General features: G+C 44.4%; 1 protein-coding gene across 3 annotated transcripts in view; it reads right to left on the bottom strand.

Moving 5' to 3' along the window:
• The window catches only part of rb1cc1 (RB1-inducible coiled-coil 1), a 250,378-nt gene that overhangs the window by 28,930 nt on the left and 198,505 nt on the right, over nucleotides 1-22,943 (bottom strand). For all 3 annotated transcript variants that reach the window (XM_072467777.1, XM_072467778.1, XM_072467779.1), the window contains one exon: nucleotides 10,437-10,564. In XM_072467777.1, the coding sequence (XP_072323878.1) occupies nucleotides 10,437-10,564 (128 nt within the window). The remainder of the gene's footprint in view (nucleotides 1-10,436; nucleotides 10,565-22,943) is intronic.

Genomic DNA, 22,943 nt, shown 5'->3' with positions numbered 1-22,943 from the left:
ATCATGATACTATCAGGCAGAGTCAATATGATTTTTATAGGGAAATCATATTTAAATAATTATTGGCGTTCTTTGAGGAAGTAACAGGCAAAATAGATAAAGAGGAACCTGTATTGGTAATTACTTTGAATTCAAAAGACACTTGATAAGATGCCACATCAAAGGTTATTGCACAAAATAAGAACTCAGAGTGTAGAGATAACATATTAGCATGGGTAAAGATTGGTTAGCTAACAAGAAGCAAAGAGTAGGGTAAAATGTTTTTTTTGGGGTTAGCAGGCTTTAACAAGTGAAGTGCCACAGGGCCAATGCTGGGGCCTCAACTATTTAAAATCGAGATCAATGACTTGAAAGGACTAAATGTATGGTTGCCAATTTTGCTGATGGCACCAAGATAGATAGCGGTGTAAGTTGTCAAGAAGAGGTAAGAGTTACAAAGGGTTATGGATAAGTTAAGTGGATGGACAGCTCTGGAAAATGAGGTATATAATGTGGGAAAATGTGATTTTGGCAGGAAGAACAGAAAGACAGTACACTACTTAGATTGAGACATTGCAGAACTCCGTGGTACCAGAGGAATGTGGACGTTCTGGCACATGAATCACAAAGTTAGTATGGCAAATGATTTAAGGCAGCAAACCGAATGTTGAGGTCTATTACAAGGAGAATGGAATAAAAAAGGGAATTTTTACTTCAGCTGCACAAGGCCTTAGTGAGACAAGATTTGGGAGTATTGTGCACAGTTTCCATCTACTTACCTGAAACGGATTTCAATTGCATTGGAAACCGTTTAGGGAAGGTTCACTCGCCACATTTCTGGGATGAAGGGCTAACCTCACTGAGACAGGTGAGCAGGTTGGGCCTATACCCATTTGAGTTTAGAAGAATGAAAGGTTATCTTATTAAAAAAATGCAAGATCCTGAGGGGACTAAACAGGGTGGATACCGGCTGGATGTTTCCTCTTGAGGGACAGACTAAATCTAGGGGACATTCGAGATCCCACTTTGAAGTGATTCTACAAATATTTAAACAGGAAAAGAATAACTAAAGCGAGTGCTGGTTTCTAGAAAGAGAATATGAAATTATATGAAGATTTGTTTTTGAGGGTTTTTAAAGTCTGTAGAATTCACTTCCACAGAAAGCAGTGGAGGCTGGTTCATTGAATTTATTCAATGCAGAATTAGATAGTTGTTTTTTATAAACAAGAGTCAAGGGTTTTGGGAGACAGATAGGAAGTTGGAGTTGAGGTCACAATCAGATCAGACATGATCTTATTGAGTGGCAGAGAAGGCTGGAAGAGCTGAATGGCCGACTCCTCTTAAGTCGTATATTCAAAGGACAGTTGATATTTCAAAGAATCAATTTCCAATCAATCGGGAAACAATTTTTTGCATTGTGGCTCAGTAGGTAGTACTCGTCAGAAGGCTGCAAGTTCATGTCCCACTCCAGGATTGGAGCAGAAAATCAAGGCTTGTGCAGCACCGATATAAAAAGATCACATGCCACTATTTTGAACGAGAGAAAGGGAATTATCCAATGTGTCCAGGCCAGTATTTATTGCTCAAACAACATCACAAAAACAGATCAATTGGTTATTTTTACATTGTTGTTTGTGGAGGTTTGTGCACAAATGAACTACTGTGTTTTCTACATTACAACAATAACTACACTTCAAAAAATAATTAATTGGCTGTAAAGCGCTTTGAGATGTCCAGTAGTCGTGAAAAGTACTGCATAAGTGTGGCTTTCAATTCAAAGTTGAACGTTGCCCTTTCTGCTCTTCTCATTAAATTTTTCAATATCCAGAATCATAATTTTGTCACAGTGCAGGTGGTGATCATTTGGCTTGCCATGTCTACGTTGGCTTTCTGAATCAGCAATGCACCTCAAGGAATTTCACTGCCTTCTCCCATAACTCTGCACATTCTTCCTTTTCGGGTAATAGTCCAATTCCCCCTTCGATGCCTTAATTGAACCTGCCTCCAGCACACTATCTGGCAGCACATTCCAGATCCTAACTACTTGCTGCATAAAGAAAGTTTCTCATGTTCCTATTGCTTCTTTTTCCAATTACCTTAAATTTGTGCCCGCTCGTTCATTCAATTGTAACTACTCAATTCTTTGATACTTTCTTTGTTAAATATTATACCTTTGTCAGTCACCAAAATAAAAAGCAGGTAACCTACTGAACCAGATTTTGTAGTCAACAGTGAAGCAATGCACAGCAGCTGACCATAAAGTAAATCTCACTGATAGATCAGGTGATTTACTACAGTGGTACTGCAATTAACTACAGTGTTCTTTACTGGAAATTCACAGCCAGGAGCAGGAACGGTATCTTCAAATTGTCCATACATCCAAATGCCTAAAGGAGTAACGAGCAGGCAGTCCAGTCCTACAGAATATTCCTCCTACAGAGTGCTAATCCCAGGATATTTGGTGAGTGAGGGAGTTTCAATGGTTTAAGGGTGGATCTCTTCCTAAAATTTAGTTCATTTTATTTGCATTTATCATTTAACTTAATTTAAACCTCAACAGGACCTTTTGCTTACAGCACCTGCGCCATGTGGGAACTTTAGGATATGTCACTGTCTTGGGCAACATGCATTACAAGGGTTTTGAATTCAAGCTCACTGTTTCCAAGCTTGAGGGGAAGCTGGACTCACTGTGAATTATCAGTTTCATGGATCATACATCCCAGCAATGTATCCCACAGGCAGTGTGTGTTCAGGTTAGTAGATTAGTAGGGCCTTCCTGAAGCACAGGAAGAGACAGGGAGTGCAGGAATCTTTTGGGTGTGTGCACTCTCAAACTGGTACTCAACATTTTGACTGTTGGGAATGATGACACTTTGAAGGACTGCAGTCAAGACCAAGCCTTGAATGCAGTATCTGGATTACTTCCAGTGTCACAAGCCAGGGACATTAGAAATGGGAAGATATGGTCCATGAAGGAGTGACTTGAAGCAACGTGCAGGAGGGAAGGACTTAAGATTCTTTGGACATTGGGAAAAGAGTACAACAGGATTGCACACAGGGTGGAAGGACATACACAGTAACTACAGGCACGTCATTTTAGCATCACTTTTGGGTTAGGCTTTAAAAACAAAAATCAGGAATACCATTAACAGGGGCTGGTTTAGCACAGGGCAAAATCACTGACTTTTAAAGCAGACCAAGGCAGGCCAGCAGCACGGTTCAATTCCCGTACCAGCCTCCCCGAATAGGTGCTGGAATGTGGCGACGAGGGGCTTTTCACAGTAACTTCATTTGAAGACTACTTGTGACAATAAGCGATTTTCATTTCATTTCAACAGCCACTTGAAGAGGTTTGAGTTAATTAAGGAAAGCCAGCAGAGACTTGAAATAGTACCTTGTGTTCGACTAATCTAATCATATTTTTGATGAAGGGAATATAGTGGATTTTGTCCACATGGACTTTAAGAAAGCAGTTGACAAAGCTTTAACAAAATTGACACTCTTGCAATAGGAGGGTCAATTTTAGCTTGGATAAATAATTTCATGGTAAGCAAGAACAACATTCTGGAATTACTCAGCAGGTCTGGCAGTATTTGTGCTTGAAGAAGTCATATTTAACTTAATGTCAATATTGTTTCTCTCTCCACAGATGCTGCCAGACCTGCTGAGTAAAGAGCATACAGTGCAGAAGGAGGCCATTCGGCCCGTCGAGTCTGCACTGACCCACTTAAGCCCTCACTGCCACCCTATGCCCGTAAGCCAATAACCCCATCTAACCTTTTTATCGGACACTAAGGGCAATTTAGCAAGGCCAATCCATCTAACCTGCACGTCTTTGGACTGTGGGAAGAAACGCGAGCACCCGGAGGAAACCCACGCAAAAACGGGGAGAAGGTGCAGACTCCGCACAGACAGTGACCCAGCGGGGAATCGAACCTGGGACCCTGGCCACTGTGCTGCCATGCTACCCACAACACAAATGCTACCCACTGATCAAGGTTGACACCTGAGGAGTAACTAAAAGGCTAAAAAGTGAGGAAATAATGGTAATTAGTAGCAGATAAAAAGTAATGGCAAAACGTGAGGGACTAAGTCTGGCAAACTCCCAGCACCTGATGGCCTAAATTCAACTGTTCTAAAATAAATAGCTGCAGAGATAGTGGATGTGGCGGCTATGTTTTATAGGTAAATTGTGGGAAGGATACAAAGAGGCTGCATAAAGATATAGACAGGTCAACAGTGTGGGCAACAAGATGGCAGATGGAGTATCACTTAGTGAAGGCTAAAATTATTCTCTTTGGTTACAAGAATAGAAAAGCAGAATATTAGTTAAAAGATGTGAAACTTTAAGTGTTGATGTTCAAAGCAATTTGAGTGTGTTTGTACAAGGAATAGAAAGTCAGCATACTAGTAAAGCAAACAATTAGGAAAGCAAATGCCATGTTGGCCTTTATTGCAAGGGAACTGGCGTACACGAATAAAGAGGTCTTGCTGTATTTGTCAGGACTTTGAGGAGTCCTTTGGGGCAGCACAATGGTTAGCACAGTTGCTTCACAGCTCCATGGTCCCAGGATCGATTCCCGGCTTGGGTCAATGCCCGTGCAGAGTCTGCATGTTCCCCCCCGTGTCTGCATGGCTTTCCTCCGGGTGCTCCGGTTTCCTCCCACAGTCCAAAGATATGCAGGTTAGGTGGATTGGCCATGCTAAATTGACCTTAGAGTCCAAAAATAAAGGTTGGGTGGGGCTACTGGATTATGGGGATAGGGTGGAGGCGTGGGCTTCAATGGGGTGCTCTTTCCAAGGGCCGGTGCAGACTCGATGTGCCGAATGGCCTCCTTCTGCACTGTAAATTCTAAATCTGGAATACTGGTGTGTAGTTTTGGTCACCAGATTTCAGAAAGAATATACTTGGCATTGAAGACAGTGCAACAAAGTTTCACTAGTTTGGTCCTAGGGATGAGAGGTTTGTCCTATGATGAGAGAACAAAGAAAAAAACAGCACAGGAACAGGCCTTTCGGCCCTCCAAGTCTGTACCGGTCATGATACCAATCTTTGCCAAAAACCCTCAGCACTTCCTTGTGCCATATCCCTCTATACCCATCCTATCCATGTGCTTGTCAAGATGCCTTTTGAATGCTATTAATGTATCTGCTTCCACAACCTACCCTGGCAACGCGTTCCAGGCACTCACCACCCTCTCCGTAAATAACCTGCCTTGCACATCTCCTCTAAACTTTGCCCCATGGACCTAAAAGCTATGCTCCCTGGTAACTGACCCCTCCACCCTGGGAAAGAATGCCTACCCTTCCACTCTATCCAAGACTCTCTCAATCTTGTAGACCTCTATCAGGTCACCCCTCAACCTCCTCTTTCTAATGAAAACAGTCAGAGTCTATTCAGCCTCTCCACATAGCTCACACCCTCCAAACCAGGCAAAATCCTGGTAAAACTCCTTTGTATCCTTTCCAAAGCCTCCACATCCTTCTGGTAGTATGGCGACCAGAATTGTGCGCAATATTCTAAGCGCAGCCGTACCAAGGTTCTATACAACTGTAGCATGACTTGCCAGTTTTTATACTCGATGCCCCGTCCAATGAAGGCAAGCATTCCGTATGCTTTCTTGACTACCTTGTCCACTTTGTGTTGCCACCTTCAAAGATCTGTGGACATGCACGGCCAGATCTCGCTGACTTTCTATATTCCTAAGTGTTTTGCCATTTATGGTATATTTCCTCTCTATGTTAGACCTACCAAAATGCATTACCTCACATTTGTCAGGATTAAACTCCATTTGCCATTTCTCTGCCCAAGTCTCCAACTTATCTATGTCCTGCTGTATCTTCTGACAATCCTCAACACAATCTGCCATTCCACCAACCTTGGTGTCGGCCGCAAACTTACTAATCAGACCGGCTACATTTTCCTCCAAATCGTTTTGTACACTACAAGCAAGAGGCTCCAGCACCGATCCCTGTGGAACACCATTAGTCACAACCTTCCATTCAGAAATACACCCTTTGCCTTCTGTGACCGAGCCACTTCTGTATCCATCTTACCACCTCACCTCTGATGACTTCATCTTTTGTACCAGTCTGCCATGCGGCACCTTGTCAAAGGCTTTACAGAAGTCCATGTAAACAACATCCACTGCCCTCCTCATATCAATCATCTTTGTCACCTCCTCAATTAACTCGATCAAATTAGTGAGGCACGACCATGCTGCCTATCGCTTATGAGTCCATTTGTTTCCAAATGGGTATACATCCTATCCCTGAGAATACTCTCCAATAATTTACTACTATCGACGTGAGAATCACCGGCCTATAGTTTCCAGGATTATCCCTGCTACCTTTCTTAAACAGCGGTACCATATTAGCTATTCTCCAGTCCTCTGGGATCTCACCTGCAGCTAATGCTTCCTTCAGTATTCTGGTGTAAATCCCATCCGGCTCAGTAGACTTATCTACCTTAATATCTTTTAAAAGACCATGGGCGGGATTCTGTGATCCTGAGGCTAAGTGGTGACGCCGTCGGAAACGCCGTCGCGTTTCTTGACGACATCAACTCAGCCTCAGGATCAGCAATTCTGGCCCCTACAGGAGGCCAGCATGGCACTGGGGCGGTTCACGCCACTCCAACTGCAGATCCAGGCATCATCTGGGCGCCGCGGGATCCGTGCATGCGCAGTGTATCTCTTCAATGCTCCGGCCCCGACGCAACATGGCGTAGGGCTACAGGGGCCGGCGCGGAGGAAGGGAGGCCCTCAGCCAGAGAGGCCGGCCTGCTGATCGGTGGGCCCGGATCGCGGGCCAGGCCACAACGGAGCCCCCCCCCCCCCCCCCGGAGGCGGACCCCCCTAACCCCAACAGGCCGCCCCCCGACCCTTCCACACTGAGTTCCCGTCGGCTGAGAACTTGTTTTTTTTACGACAGCCGCTCGGCCCATCGTGTGGCGCGATTTGCGCCGGTCACGTGGATTCTCCGACCCAGCCCCGGGCCGAGAGAATCCCGCCCCTAATACCTCCTCGTTTTTGATGTTAACATGATCCAGATTGTCCACACACCCTACCCTAGAATAATCTTCCACAAAGTTCCTTTCTTTGGTGAATACTGATGCAAAGTACTCATTTAGTACCTCGCCCATTTCCTCTGGCTCAACATATAAGATTCCTCCACTGTCCTTAAGTGGTCCAATCCTTTCCCTGGCCATCCTTCTGCTTTTTACATATGAATAAAAAGCTTTGGGATTCACCTTAATCCTACTTGCCAACAACTTTACATGGCCCCTCCTAGCCCTCCCAATTTCACGCTTCAGTACCTTCCTACTTTCTTTATACTCCTCAAGGGTTTCGACTGTCCCAAATCTTCCAGACCGTACAAAAGTCTCCTTTTTCTTTTTGTGGTCCACAATATCCCTCTTTATCCATGGCTCTCTAAGCATCCCATACTTATCCTTCGTTCTCTCAGGAACGTGACTTTCCTGAATCCTAATCAACTGTTGCTTGAAAGACTCCCATATATCTGACGTTGATTTACTATCCAACAGCCACACCCAATCCAAATTCTTCAATTCCCGTCTAATGTTATTGTAATTTGTCTTTCCCCAGTATAGCACCTTAACGCGAGGGTTACCCTCATCCCTGTCCAAAAGTACCCTAAAACTTACGGAATTGTGGTCACTACTCCCAAAAAGTTCCCCTACTGAAATCTCAACCACCTGTCCAGGCTCATTCCGCAATACCAGATCTAGTACTGCCCCTTCCCTAGTTGGACCATCCACATATTGCATCAAGAAGGCTTCCTGGATACATCTTACAAACCCTGCCCCATCCAAACCCCTAGCACTAAGTGAGGCCCAGTCAATACAGGGGAAATTAAAATCCCCTACCACAACAACCCTGTTACTTTTGCACCTATCTGAAATCCCTCTACCTATCTGCTCCTCTATCTGGCAGTTGGGGGGCCTGTAATAAAAGCTCAACATTGTGATTGCCCCCTTCCTCTTCCTGTCTACCCAGACTACCTCATTGTATGAGCCCTCCAAAGTGCCCTCCGCAGTACGGAATAATATTCTCCTTAACCAGTAATGCTACTCCCCCACCCCTTTTACATCCCCCTCTATCTCTCCTCAAGCATCTGTATCCTCTAAAGTTCAGCTGCCAATCCTGCCCTTCCTTTACCAATGTTTCTGGGATAGCCACAACATCGTAATTCCAAGCACTAATAAGTGCTCCAAGTTCATCTGCCTTACCTGCCATACTTCTGGCATTGAAACAAATACACTTCAAACCACAGCGTTTGAGGGTGATGTTGTTCTCTTATTTTTGTTCTCTATTTCCCCTTCAGTTATTACACCTTCTAAGCTAGCGCTCTGGTTCCCACCCCCCTGCTATACTAGTTTGAGTGACTCTAGCAAATCTCTGAGTCAGGATTTTGTGCCCCTCCAGTTTAGATGCAACCATTCCTTCTTGTACAGGTCACACCTGCCCCAGAAGAGGGGCTGAGTAAACTGGGCTTATGTTCTGGAAGAGTTTAAAAGCAAGAGAGGTGATCTCATCGAAACCTACAAAGTTCGGAGGGGATTTGATAGGGTGGATGCAGAGAGACTTTTTTCACCAGCTGGAGAGTCTAAAACATGGGAACACAAGTCTCCAGATAAGAGGTCAATCATTTTGACTGAGATGAGGAATTATTTCACTCAAAGGGTTGCATTGTGAACATTTAGAATTATTTATCTCCAGAGTTGTGGATGTTCATCACTGAATATATTTAAGGCTGGGCTAGACAAACCTCTGGTGTGTCAGGGAACTAAGGGAATGGGGAGCAGGCAGCAAAACAGAGCTGAAGCCCAAGATCAGCTATGATCATATTAAATGCAGAGCAGGCCCATTGGGCCATATTGTATACTCCTGCTCCTATTTCATGTGTTCCTGTGCACATAACATGCCTGAAATTCTGGTCAGTTTCAGAGGGATATTGAGGATGAACATTGACCCTCACCCACCATACCTCTACATCCTCCGTCAAACACACACCTCCTGTAAAATCTCTCCCATAAAGATGATCAGCATATAGATGGGTGGGTGAATTTAAATAACCCAGTAATGAATTGTTGAGGCTTCAACCATGGCAAACAAAAATCATTTTGTTGCGTGGCAGCACAGAACTGGAGTATTGCTAAAAAAATAAAGAGATCAGCTGTTGAAGTTTTTTGTCTCACACTCATCAGGACAGGCTCAAGAGTGCCAAAGTAGTTCAAAGGGAGCGACAATTTAGACTTCCATGAGGAAATAGTGCTGATTTGTTGGCATGTTGACTCTGGTCGAAGCATTGCCACGGAGAATGCACAAGGGAACTATTGTCTAAGCTTTTGTTTAATTCAAAAGAGGTGCCATGCCTGAACAGGTCTTTTTCACCCTACATATAGATGTAGCTTTTAGTGGGCATGGGTGAGCCATATCGCAAACTTGACTGATAGTTTGAAATTGGTTGTTAGTGTAATTCTTAGCATACTGCAGACAGGACGTGCTGAACAATCCCATCACCATATCCAACATTACATGTGATTCTATGTTCTGAGTTTTGCAAGCACGCACTGGTCAAGTACAGTAAGTACTCTGCCTATTGCGAACAGCAAAAGGAAATTGCTGTTTAATCAGATCTACCGGTTATTGGGATGTATAACTTAAGTACCTGGTATCACACAGGGACTGGCATTCATAACTGCATTACTTATTTGTGTGGTAGGTAGAACTTCTTTTTTGGCTTGACGGCTGCATGCTGTTAGTAAAAAATACCAGTCGTGTTTTTACTTTTCATTGACACATTCTCCATGGCAATGCCTTGACCCGTCAGAGTTTACTTGTCAACAAACCAGCACTTATTCTCATGCAGCCTAAATTGTTGCTCTCCTTTGAAATTTTGCATTAGTGTAAGAAAATAAATTGCGACTGCAGGTCTCTTTTTTTCAGCGTTACACAAATCATTTACCTACACTCATCACCTGCTCAATGACAAGTAGAGAAATGTTAGGGAAAGATTCCAGTACTCATCCACCCAATGTCTGCTGAATACTTAATTCGGAAACACTGGCAGACTTGTTAAAATGAAAGCCTTCGATCTGAAAGTCACAGAAACCTTGCAATATGGGTATCCACCACACTTAGTTATTTACCTGTTTTTCCTACTATTCATATTCAAGGTATGCACAACGAGAATAGAATGAGTTGCTGAAAAACGTAAACAAGTACAGTTTTCTGACTGCTGCCTATGATATGAAAACAGCTAACCTGCACTTAAGTAACAATCCCTCTGTTGCTCATACAAATGCGAGAATGACCACATGACATTAGTACAATGTTGATCAATGTTGATCCATTAAAAGGACATTATTTTTCTCCCTTCTCCCCCATATGCATGACAAATAAATGCGATTATTCAAACCTCTACTTGCTCACCTGGTTTAAGATCCAATGCTCCCAATGATTCTGAATGCAGGAAGTAAAGGGTTGGGCCAACAGTAAATAGAACGTAGTTATCATGACGTTCATCCAAGATAATAAGCACTAAATCCCCAACTTGGAAACTGTAAGAGAAAGCGATAAAATATCAATGGTAAATTTGAATATCACTGACTTAGTCATCAAATTTCAAACTGGTTACATAGAATTTACAGTGCAGGAGGCTATTCAGCCCATCGAGTCTGCACCGGCCCTTGGAAAGAGCACCCCACTTAAACCAACACCTCCACCCTATACCCGTAACACATTAAGCCCACTTAACCTTTTTTGGACACGAAGGGCAATTTAGCATCTTTGGACTGTGGGAGGAAACCGGAGCACCCGGAGGAAATCCAAGAAGACAGGGGGAGAATGTGCAGACTTGGCACAGTGACCCAAACCAGGAATCAAATCTGGGACCCTGGAACTGTGAAGCGACATTGCTAATTACTGTGCTACAGTGCCGCCCTCAGTAAACTTAATATATTTTTGCCAAAGAACATAAGTACAGGAGTTCAAAGTATAGTGTCCAGACTTGAATGCAATACTGCAGCTGAGGCTGAATCAGTATTTTATATGGGTTTAACATAACGTCTTTACTTTTCTACTCTATGCCCCTACTGATAAAGCGTAGGAGACCACATGTAAACCCAGGTCTCTCTGATCCTTTACTCCGCACTTTAGAATTGTACCCTTTATTTGATAATGTCTCTCTACATTCTTCATACCAAAATTAATCACTTCACACTTCAAAGGATCACAGGGCAGAAGGGGCCATTCGGCCCGTCGAGTCTGCACTGACACGTGAAAAAGACCTGAACTACTTATCTGAACCCATTTGTCAGCACTTGGCCCAGAGCCATGAATGGTTATGACATGCCAAGTGTACATCCAGGTACCTTTTAAAGGATGTGAGACATCTCGCCCCCACCACCTTCCAAATAGTGCATTCCAGACCATTACCGTCCTCTGGGTAAAAAAAGGTTCTTCAAATCTCACAAACTTCCTGACCCTCACTTTGAACTTGTGTCCCCTTATGACTGACCCTTCAACAAAGGGTCACTATGAAAAGGGGAACAGCTATTCCATATCCACGCTGTCCATGCCCCTCATAATCTTGTACATGTCAATCAGATCCCCCCTCAGTTGTCTCTGCTCCAAAGTAAACAACACAAGCCTATCCAACCTTTTTTCATAACTTAAATTTTCCATCCCAGGCAACACCCTGGTGAATCGTCTCTGCACACCCTCCACTACAATCACACCCTTCTCATAATGTGGCGATCAGAACTGCACACAGTACTCCAGCTGTGGCCTCACCAAAGTTCCATACAACTCCAATGACCTCCCCGCTTTTGTAATCAATGCCTCGATTGATAAAGTTAAGTGTCGCATATGCCTTTTTCACCACCCGATTAACGTGTTTTTGTTTTCCGAGATCTATGGACAAACATGCCAAGGTCCCTTTGTTCCTTAAAACTTCCTCGTGTCAAGCCGCTCATGGAATACTTTCTTGTTAAATTACTCCTTCCAAAGTGCATCATCTCACTTTTCAGGGTTAAATTCCATTTGCCACTTATTTGCCCATTTAACCATCCAGTCTGTATCTTCCTATAACCCAAAACACTCAACTGCACTGTTAATCACCTGGCCAATCTTTGTGTCATTTGCGAACTTACTGATCCAATCCCTCACAGTCATCAATGTAGTTTTTATAAATGATGAATAATAGGGGACCCAGCACAGGTCCCTATGATACGCCACTGGACATTAGTGTCTGGAATATTCCATGTCACTAAAGCAGACTTCGGTCATCACCCTCTGTCTCCTACAACCTTTTTGAATAAGGGCGTAAATGTTCGCAATTCTCCAGTCATCCTGATTCGAAGGAAGCTCAGAAAACTATAGTCAGTGCCGAAACAATTTACGCTCTCACTTCCCTCAGTATCCTTGGATGCATCTCAACAGTCCTGGTGCTTTATCGACTATAACCCTACTCAATACCTTCTCCATATCAATTTAAAACCCTTCTGCTGCCTGACAGGCCTTGGTAGTTGTGTGTATGCAGAGGCTGGCAGTGGGCAGTGCACGCACAACCCAACAACCAAGAGGAGTCCTAAGGGGGCTGGATCACATCGTAAGGGGGATGGAGGTGGAGGACCAGGTCACATGGGCTGCTGCGGGGGTGCGGGGAGAGAAGGGGCTGTCCCATGCTAGTCTGGGTCTTTAAATACTTACTCTGGAGTTAGAAGGAATTATTTTCCTCTAACTCAGGAATTATCAGGTAAAACTGTCAGAATGATCCAAAATTAGCGATTTAAATCACTTCTGTCGCATGGTCCCAGCCTCACGCGTCCAGAGGAAGTTGGCACTTCTGGGCAATTGCTGGATAAATCCTTACATGGGAACTTCCTAAAGTAATTCCCCAGCACATCATTGGGGTACCCCTAAATGTGATGCCTGGGAACCAGGAAGATATAGGCCATTGAGATTCTAATAAAGTTGGTAACTTTGCTAAAATGGAGAAACAAGGGATCCATTTTTGAGATAAAGACAGGCAAACATTTGTGGAAGCAGATTGAAAACGACAGTAGTGTGTTGTAGGTGGCTAGAGGATCTGCAGCTGTGATTCAGAGCTTGCTTCAATGAATGCGCTAGGTTTTTTGCCCGAATGTTCGATTCAGAACTGGTACCTCTAATTCTGGCCCAAATAAACAAATTGCAAAATTAACGTTCTCCGATTTTTCAAGACAATCCGCCGATGGCAAACTTGTTTAGTGCTGGAAACCTCGGAGGGAACAGTAGAGAGAATCTGTGCAAAAACAAGGCACGCTTTTTCCAGAACCAGCTGCCATATTCTAGTAAGAGTTTAAATATCCAAAATGTTCTTTGAAATGCGACAGAGAAAAGGTTAGGATGAGTGAGGGGCTAGGGCGGGCAGTCAGATCAAAGGGAGTAGTTAGATGACAGGGGCTAGTTAAGTCGGTTCTGGGGAGGATCAGATGATGGCCGCTAATCAATTAGTGTGTGTGGGTGGGTTGGGGGGTCAATGTGAGAATCTGAGAGTTAAGTTCTGCAATTGCACAAGTGTTAGATTAAGTTTTAACGTGCCTAAAATTTCCTATGTAACTATCCACGTAAGTGGGAACTATCCAAAGTCTCCAGCTCAGATTTGGAGACATTCCTGGAGGGTCCAGAAGAGCAGGGGTATTGCCCATGAAGTTCAAACATCCCAGGCAATTCCCACAGGGTCAGCACATTGGGACTTCTGGTGTGTCCTGTGGCATATATTTGGGGTGTACATCCGGTCACTGATTATCCAGAGACTGGAAGACCTGGGCATTTATTTCCCCAGGGATAGATTGTAAGTCAATTAGGAAGGTATTCAAGGTGGTCTTTTCAATGATCAAAACCTTAGACTTTCATATTACAGCAAGAGGATGATCACCTTGCCCTGATTCAAAGGGGGCGATTTTTCCACTGCATTGCGCCTCGTGCTGATCCAGTTATGCAGGGTACATAGCAGGAGGCGCCAAAAACGGGTTTTGTGTTGGGCGCCGAGCCGTGTGCAATGCACCCAACCCGCTCCGCCCAAAGCCACCTGAATCATGCCCAGCATGAACCAGATATGCATATTTAAATGAGTCGCTATGCTTATTTAAATATGTGCAGCCCATTTGACACCACTGAAGAGCTAGCTTTTAAAGCAGACCAAGGCAGGCCACCAGCACGGTTCAATTCCTGTACCAGCCTCCCCGAACAGGCGCCAGAATGTGGTGACTAGGGGCTTTTCGCAGTAATTTCATTTGAAGCCTACTTGTGCCAATAAGCGATTTTCATTTCATTTCATTTCAGTTTCCCGGCATTCATCGACCAGGCCTCCCGTCAGAGCTAATTAGTACTAGTCTCCAAAAATGGCGGCAAAACGTGATGGCCACGCTGGGGAGGGGGGGTGACAAGTAAGGGCCGTGGCAACCTGGCACTGAGGTGCCAGGCTGGCACTGAGGTGCCAGGCTGGCACTGTCAGATTGGCACTGTCAAGTGTCACATGCTCATGAAAGATGGGGTATGAAAGGAGGGGTGGCCTGAACCGGTGGGGGGGGGGGTCCTTAAAGGTGAGGGGACATTCAGCCACTCCATAGTGGAATGTGCTCACTTGGTTGGGGGAAGGGAGGGGGGGGGGAATAATATCCCAATGTCTACACATGGTGTGGGGTTGGGCCATCCTCAAGCTTGTGGGTGGATTATGAAGGGTGGGTGTTCAAAGGGAGGGGGGCTGAAAGGTGGGGGACCATTCAGTGACCACATAGTGGGGTTGGGTGATGCCCTGATGCCTATACACTTGGTGTGGGGCTGGGTCAACCTCATGCATGGGTGGGGGGGGTCACGTGAACATAATGATGGGTGGTGGTTGCCCTTCCGGGATAGAGGACATTGCCCATGTTTGCGGGGAGTCGCAATGTCCGTGGTGGTGGTGGGGGGGGGGGGGGGGGGAGCTCCCAAAAAAATAAGGAGTGTGGGGAAAAATAAGGAGTGTGGGGAAAAATAACAAGTGTGGGTGAATACAGATCTGGATCGCGCCCAAACTCCTGCCAGGAATCACCCCATGAAATCCGCCCAAAATGACACTTGGGCGAATTGCGCCCAAAGATTTCTTAAAGGAACTAATAGCCCTTTTGCCTTCCAGACAGTAAAAGAACAGGTACTGCACTGCTGTTGTGTAAAGATCATAATGTTATCAGATCTGATTTTTGTACAAATGATAAAATGAAACAAATGTCTTGAATAATGATTTTTTTCAATATTGGTTAATAGCATATCTAAATCAGCCACTGAATTTTATTTTACTTCTGAAGCGGGCAAATCAAGACAAGTCTTGCAACAATTATATGTAAAAATATATTTTGTTGTCCAATATTAATTTTAATCTTCATCAGTTCTCATGAAGGATTACTTCTGAAGCATTAACTTGTCTATACTCCCAACAGATGTTTTAAATATGATCATGTTTCAGCTTTAAGCAAAATGTTTTCCTGATGGACTTGTTCCTTTAATCCAATTATAAGTGGCACTTTGTGACCTAACCTTTCCTAATATTCTAAGCCAGAGCAGATAAACTTGCAGACTGTTCTCTTACCATGTTAAAGTGAACCACTCCATCTAGAGGCTAAATTGAGAACTGATAAAGCTATTTTATTCCAATGACATTCAAATGAAAGTGAGACAAAACTGGAACATCAAATCCCCCTAACCATCTGGTCAGGAGGACATCATTCCATTTTTCAACATCTTGCAAAGGCGGGCAATCAAAAATAAGGAGGGTAAAGATGTGATAATGGTTCAGTAGTCTGTGGGACAAAAGTAGGAAGTGAAAAAATAATCACTTGTTCAATATTTTTAATACAGGTAGCTATCCAACAATCCTTACCAAAACAAATTTGCTGTAGAAGTAATGATAAAACCATCAGTGCTCACAGTTCTTAAAGAGTAAATTGGATGGCAACTTCTGGCAACCATACACATATAGTTACATGCGTGTCACGACATTCTGGCATAGTGGTGGTCAATTCCAGCCCCACTTGACCCAGAGTCGCAATACAGGCAAAATTGGATTGTATTTTAAATACCAGAGGCCCTTGGTTGAGCCCAATAAACTAGTCACAACGTTTGTACCTTTAAGACACAAGTAACCTTCTATTATGTACAGTATTATAATTAAACAGCCAGAAAATGTAATCGACTATTCCTTTCCCAACCCCGCCTTCCTAACCCGCCCCACTCTTCACACACAAACAAACAACAAAGGGGAAAGGGTGGTGGAAAGGGAAAGGCATATTAATAAAAATAAAAGGATAAGGATCATTGATGCACTGGGAGGACTTCCAGGCAATGCCTTTCTGAAGGTCAGGCTTTCATTTTGGTACTTCTTCCTTCAAGGCTTGAGATAGTTTTCTCTGGTAAAGTTGTCTACTTTCTCTGATGACTCAGCATCATTTCAATTTCACAGCAAAGTGTGTGCCAGGCAATAGAGCAGTTCTTTCACTCCAGCAAGCAGGAGACTGAGAGTGAGTTTCTTTCACTTCAAAGGTCTAAACACTTCTGCTAAGTTCTCTCAAAAAGTATCACGCAGGAACCAATCACTGACTGTTTTCAGGCAGAACAATGTCCCTGGCCAACCCATTTGGTTGCCAGTTAACCATTTGAACCAACTCCCTCCAAAGCTGGTTTCTAAAGACCAACTCGGTGGACGAATAGTCTGGTTTCTCCTCTGCAAAATACAAAACCTGGGAACACAAGCGCCCAGGGAAGCAGATTGTTTCACTTGGGTCTTCTGCATAAATGCACATCGCAATTAATGGTCCATGGATCAAAATAATCAAATAAAAGAAAAATGGGAACAAAGGAAATAAACAAGGAATCTTAAACAGCACCCCCCACCCCCGAGGGATGAAACGTCATTGAAAGGATATTTCATCACAAAGTATGTGACACAAAACATATATCCATTCATCCTTTCTTCCTTTCCCACTGCATAAGTTCCCCCAATGTTACAATGCTGCTTATCAGCACTTAAACTTGTGACAATGCATCCGAAATAATATTGTCCTTTCGAGGAATATCCACAATTTCTATGTTGAAAGGTTGCAACAATAAACTCCAACAGAACAGAAGTTCTGGCTTTTACATTTTTCCACAAACTCAAGCGGATTGTCAGTATAGACCAGGCTTTGCTTATCATAGCCAGACACAAGTTTCAAAATGCTGAAAATGCAAAATGTTAGTAACAATGCTCAGACATCCTTATCAATGTTGGAGTACTTTCTTTGGTACAGACTTGGTGGGTGCGATTCTCCTAAAACTTTTCTGAGTTAATTTGTGGTGGGCTTTTCAGTGAGTTTCCCGCTGCTCTGCAAGCGAGTTCCGCATCGCTATTCAATGACACTTAAGTCACTTTTTGGGGATCCTGGTGAGTTTCTCACTGGTTTAGCCCACATGTAGAATTTTTTTTAAGCACCGGGGAGCTGAACTCAGAGATCGGGCCGCCATTTTGAAAGGATGCCCTAATCGCCAAGTGAGCTTGTGGGACCCCCGCAATGTCACCGTACACTCCCCAAGTGAGGACATTCCGCTATGGGGTCCCTGGAGGTCCCCCCACTTCAGGCCCCTCGAAGCCCCCTTGCAGCAGCCCCTCCCTCCTAGTAACCCCACCCATCAACGCCCCAACCTCTCAGCGGCCCCTACTTACCTGCCCTGCACCCCCGCAACCTTCAAACACCCGTCCCACCCTCATTTCATGGGCATGGCTCTCCTCGCCTCCTGACCATTGGCAGTACCACCCCGGTAGTAGGGCACCCTTGCACTGCCCCCCTGGTACCTAGGCAATACTCCTGCTGGCCTAGCAGTGCCAAGGTGCCATCAAGGCAGTGCCAAAGTGCCCACGTTCCAAGGGGAGGGCCAGGCGGTCACCCTGCACTTACCTTGACCACCCAGGGGTCTCCGTTGGCCCGGGGGAGCCCCCCCCCCCACCCCAAACCGTGGGTCAGCACTGATTGGTGCCCGGCTGCAGCCTCCCTGGGGAGGCTGGAGAATCACTGGATGCCAATGGATTCCGGGTGAATAGGTCACAAGTAGGTTTACGACCTACTTCCGCGATCGTCATTCGGTCCTGCCCATTTGGGGCGGGGCTCTGACTCCGACATCTCACGGGACTCCAGAGAAACCCGCGAGGCACGGAGCCTGTCAGGAGGTTCGCTGGAAGCCTCGCCCGGCATCCTCCGGCAGCGTTTTGCTCTCACTTGAGAGCCCAGTTTCTTTGAAAAGTATTCCACCAGCCTCTCTATTCCTTACTTGTTATCCTGGAGGAACATTGCGCCACACCCAAGTCGCTGGCATCTACGGTCATTTTGAAGGGTTTGGAAAAATCAGGGGCAGCCAACACGGTTTGCTGACCAATATGGCCCTCAATTTTTCAAAAGCTGTTCCAGGCATTGTGGCCCATACCAGTCGAAGGTACTGTTGTGGTATTGATGTTAGATAACATTTTCTGTAGAAGCTGCACATGCCTAGTAACCTCAATCTTCCATTTTGTTTTGGGAACGGGGAAATCTAGTAACAGCCTAACCTTGGCTATTCTGTGTATCACTGTTCTGCGTACTACTCCTCCTTGTCCCATAATGTGCCCTGGGTAGGTCACTTTTGCTTTTGCAAACTCACTTTTGACCAAATTGGTGATTAAATCAGCAAACTTCAGTTGTTTAAATAACTCCTACAATTTTCCTACACCCTCCTTCCATGTCACTGTAAACTATCACATTGTCCAAATAGGCCATGCAGTTGGACACCCTAGCCACTACTTGATGTCTGGTCACCATAGTCCATGACCCTTAGCTGCTTTTCCCTTTGAGGGGGAGAGCTGACAGGTGGGGATATAACCGGAGGATCACCACACCTCAAGTGAGGATCAAGATTGAGAAGGTGGACCTTCATGAAAAACATATGAAACCCGTGCTGTAGTCCTTGCACTGCATCACAAACCAGCTGTCCAGCCAACTGAGCTTAACTGGCCCCCATTTCTACTTGATGTATGAGTCAATGAAAGCCAGTGCGTTTTAAAATCTGAACGGCATCACTTTACACTGAATTGAGACACAACAGCTTTAGCCTTGAGGGTTAAAGGAACCTGCCAATACCCTTTTAACAGATTGATTTTCAGACTGCCTATCCTATTGATATAGTTCGCCAACCTGGGAATCGGATACAAATTTATTTTGGCAATGGCACTGACCTTCTGGTAGTATATACAGAACCAGGTTGTCCTATCTGAACTAGATACTACCACTACCTTATGCGGCTCATTTAAATGATTCTCCAGCATGTATTGAATTTCTGTTTCTATCTGAGCTAGCTTCTGAGTTCAGTAAATATGGATGTTGTGTTATTGGGTTGGAGTCACATACATCTATATCATGTCCAGTTAATATAGTGCACCTGGTGTGTCCTTACAAATCTTATGTTTTTGCAGTAGCCTTATGAGATCTTTTTGTTGCTCTTCTTCCAAGTATGCAAACATGGTATCTAACGGTTGTGGTATTACCACATTTGCTAGTCGTACTATTCTCTTACAACCTCTGTCCTCTTCCACTACTTCTACCACCTGACACACTGGTTCCTTCCTATCTTCTTCCCTGTGATGATATTTTTTCAACGTATGTGGTATAATTAGTCCTTCTCCTTACGGTCCGGAGTATCTATTAGGGAAGTCACCTCATTCACCCTTCTAACTACCTAATAGGGGCTGCTGAATTTTCCTTTCAGAGGTTTGCCCTGTAAAGGCAACAATACCAGTTCCTCCTCTCCAGCTTGGAATATTCTGGACCTGGCTTGTTTGTCATATTTTCATTCTTGCTCCTAACACCTTTAGATGCTCTTGGGCATCCAACATTGAGGTTTCGTCCTTTTGTTTTTGAAACTTCTCTTTCATCAACTTTAATGGACCCCGTATTTCATGGCCATAAACCAGTCAAATGGGCTAAACCCAGTAGACTTGGGGCCAAAACTAAAAAACCCAATGCCATGTCCCAATCTGTTGGATTTTCATAACAATAGGTCCTAATCATGGTTTGGAGAGCCTGATGATAACTCCCCAAAGCTTCCTGAGTTTATGTGCGATAGACTGTCGACTTTAATAACTGGATACCTGAACTACAAATTATGCCCTGGAAAATTTTAGACTTAATGTTAGAATCCTGGTCAGATTGTACTAAGAACATAAGAACTAGAAGCAGGAGTAGGCCACCTGGCCCTTCGAGCCTGCTCTGCTATTCAATGAGATCATGGCTCATCTTTTGTGGACTCAGCTCCACTTTCCTGCCTGAACACCATAACCCTTTATTCCTTTATTCTTCAAAAAACTATCTATCTTTATCTTGAAAACATTTAATGAAGGAGCCTCAACTGCTTTACTGGGCAAGGAATTCCATAGATTCACAACCCTTTGGGTGAAGTTCCTCCAAAAGTCAGTCCTAAAACAACTTCCCCTTATTTTGAGGCTATGCCCCCTAGTTCTGCTTTCAACCGTGTCTTCCACTGTGAATACTAACCCAAAAAACCTGCTCAGTTCCTCAACCATTTCCTCATCTCCCATTATTAAATCTCCCTTCTCATCCTCTAAAGGACCAATATTTATCTTAGCCACTCTTTTTTGTTTTATATATTTGTAGAAACTTTTACGATCTGCTTTTATATTCTGAGCAAGTTTATTCTCATAATCTCTCTAACTCTTCTTTATAGCTTTGTTAGTAGCTTTCTGTTGCCCCCCTAAAGATTTTCCAATCCCTCTAGTCTCCCACTAAACTTTGCCACTTTGTATGCTTTTTCCTTCAATTTGATACTCTCCCTTATTTCCTTAGATATCCACGGTCGATTTTCCCTCTTTCTCACATCCTTCTTTTTTGTTGGTATAAACCTTTGCTGAGCACTGTGTAAAACCGCTTGGAAGGTTCTCCAATGTTCCTCAACTGTTTCACCATAAAGTCTTAGCTACAATGTCTACCTTAGCCAGCGCTTCTCTCATCCCACTGTAATCTCCTTTGTTTAAGCACAAAATACTAGTGTTTGATTTAACCTTCTCACCCATTTGTATTTTAAATTCCACCACATTGTGATTGCTCCTTCCGAGAGGATCCCTAACTATGAGATCATTAATCAATCTTGTCTCATTACACAGGACCAGACCTAGGGATCGCTTGCTCCCTCGTAGGTTCCGCTACATACTGTTCTAGGAAACTATCACGGATACATTCTATAAACTCCTCAAGGCTGCCTTGACCGACCTGGTTAAACCAATCGACATGTAGATTAAAATCCCCCATGATAACTGCTGTACCATTTCTGCATGCATCAGTTATTTCTTCGTTTATTGCCCGCCCCATCGTAATGTTACTATTTGGTGGCCTACAGACTACTCCTATCAATGACTTTTTCGCCTTACGATTCCTGATTTCCACCCAAATGGATTCAACCTTATCCTCCATAGCACCAATCTCATCTCTCACTACTGCCTGGATGTGATCCTTAAGAGCTACACCACCTCCCTTACCATCCACTCTGTCCTTCCGAATAGCTTGATACCCTTGGATATTTAAGTCCCAGCCGTGACATCCTTTAACCATGTTTCAGTAATGGCCACTAAATCAGAGTCATTCATGATGATTTGCGCCATCAGTTCATTTACCTTATTCCGAATACTACGAGCATTCAGGTAAAGTACCCTCACGTTGGCTTTTATACCTCCATTTTGAATCTTAGCACCTCTATCAGTAACCTCTCCTAAGTTATTTTTCCGTTTAACTTTTCTCCTAATTTTCCTTATCGTTGAACCCATATCTTGTAATAATCTGTTGCTTCACTTTCCATTTATGTTTTTACTTCCCGTTTTATTCCTTTTAGTATTACTGGGCCGATTCACTGAGCTCTCCTCAGTCACTGTGGCCGTGCACCGTGTACCTGTACCGTGGCCCTTTTTGATTTTTGACTATGGCTTCTCTGCCTCACACTTTCCCCCTTACTGCCTTTTGTTTCAGTCCCCGTTTTACTTCCCTCCGACTTCCTGCATCGGTTCCCATCTCCCTGCCACATTAGTTTAAACCCTCCCCAACAGCGCGAGCAAACATCCCCCCTCGGACATTGGTTCCAGTCCTGCCCAGGTGCAGACCGTCCGGTTTGTACTAGTCCCACCTCCCCCAGAACCGGTTCCAATGCCCCAGGCATTTGAATCCCTCCCTCTTGCACCATCTCTTGAGTCACGCATTCATCCTATCTATCCTGACATTCCTACTGTGTATAGCTTTTGGCACTGGTGGAAATCCTGAGATTGCTACCTTTGAGGTGCTTTTTAGTTTAACTCCTAACTCCCTGAATTCAGCTTGTAGGACCTCATCTCATTTTTTTACCTATATCGTTGGTGCCTATATGCACCATGACAGCTGGCTGTTCACCTCCCCCTCCCCGCAGAATGTCTTGCAGCCGTTCCGAGACATCCTTGACTCTTGCACCAGGGAGGCAACATACCACCCTGGAGTCTCGAATGAGTCTGCAGAACCGCCTGTCTCTTCCCTTTAAGATTAAGTCCCCTATCACTGTAGTCCTGCCATTCTTCTTCCATGGTTTTGTGAAGGGGAAGTCGTGTCTCACTAACTTGATAAGAGTTTTTCGAGGAGGTCACAAAGATGATTGATGCAGGTAGGGCATGGATGTTGTCTATATGGACTTCAATAAGGCCTTTGACAAGGTCCCGCATGGCAGACTGGTCCAAAAGGTGAAGTCACACGGGATCAGAGGTGAGCTGGCAAGATGGATACAGAACTGGCTAGGTCATAAAAGGCAGAGAGTAGCAATGGAAGGGTGCTTTTCTGATTGGAGGGCTGTGACCAGTGGTGTTCCACAGGGATCAGTGCTGGGACCGTT

The sequence above is a fragment of the Scyliorhinus torazame genome, chromosome 11 (assembly GCF_047496885.1).
Source record: "Scyliorhinus torazame isolate Kashiwa2021f chromosome 11, sScyTor2.1, whole genome shotgun sequence".
Taxonomy (NCBI): Eukaryota; Metazoa; Chordata; class Chondrichthyes; order Carcharhiniformes; family Scyliorhinidae; genus Scyliorhinus; species Scyliorhinus torazame.
This window is presented reverse-complemented; position numbering and strand designations above follow the sequence as displayed.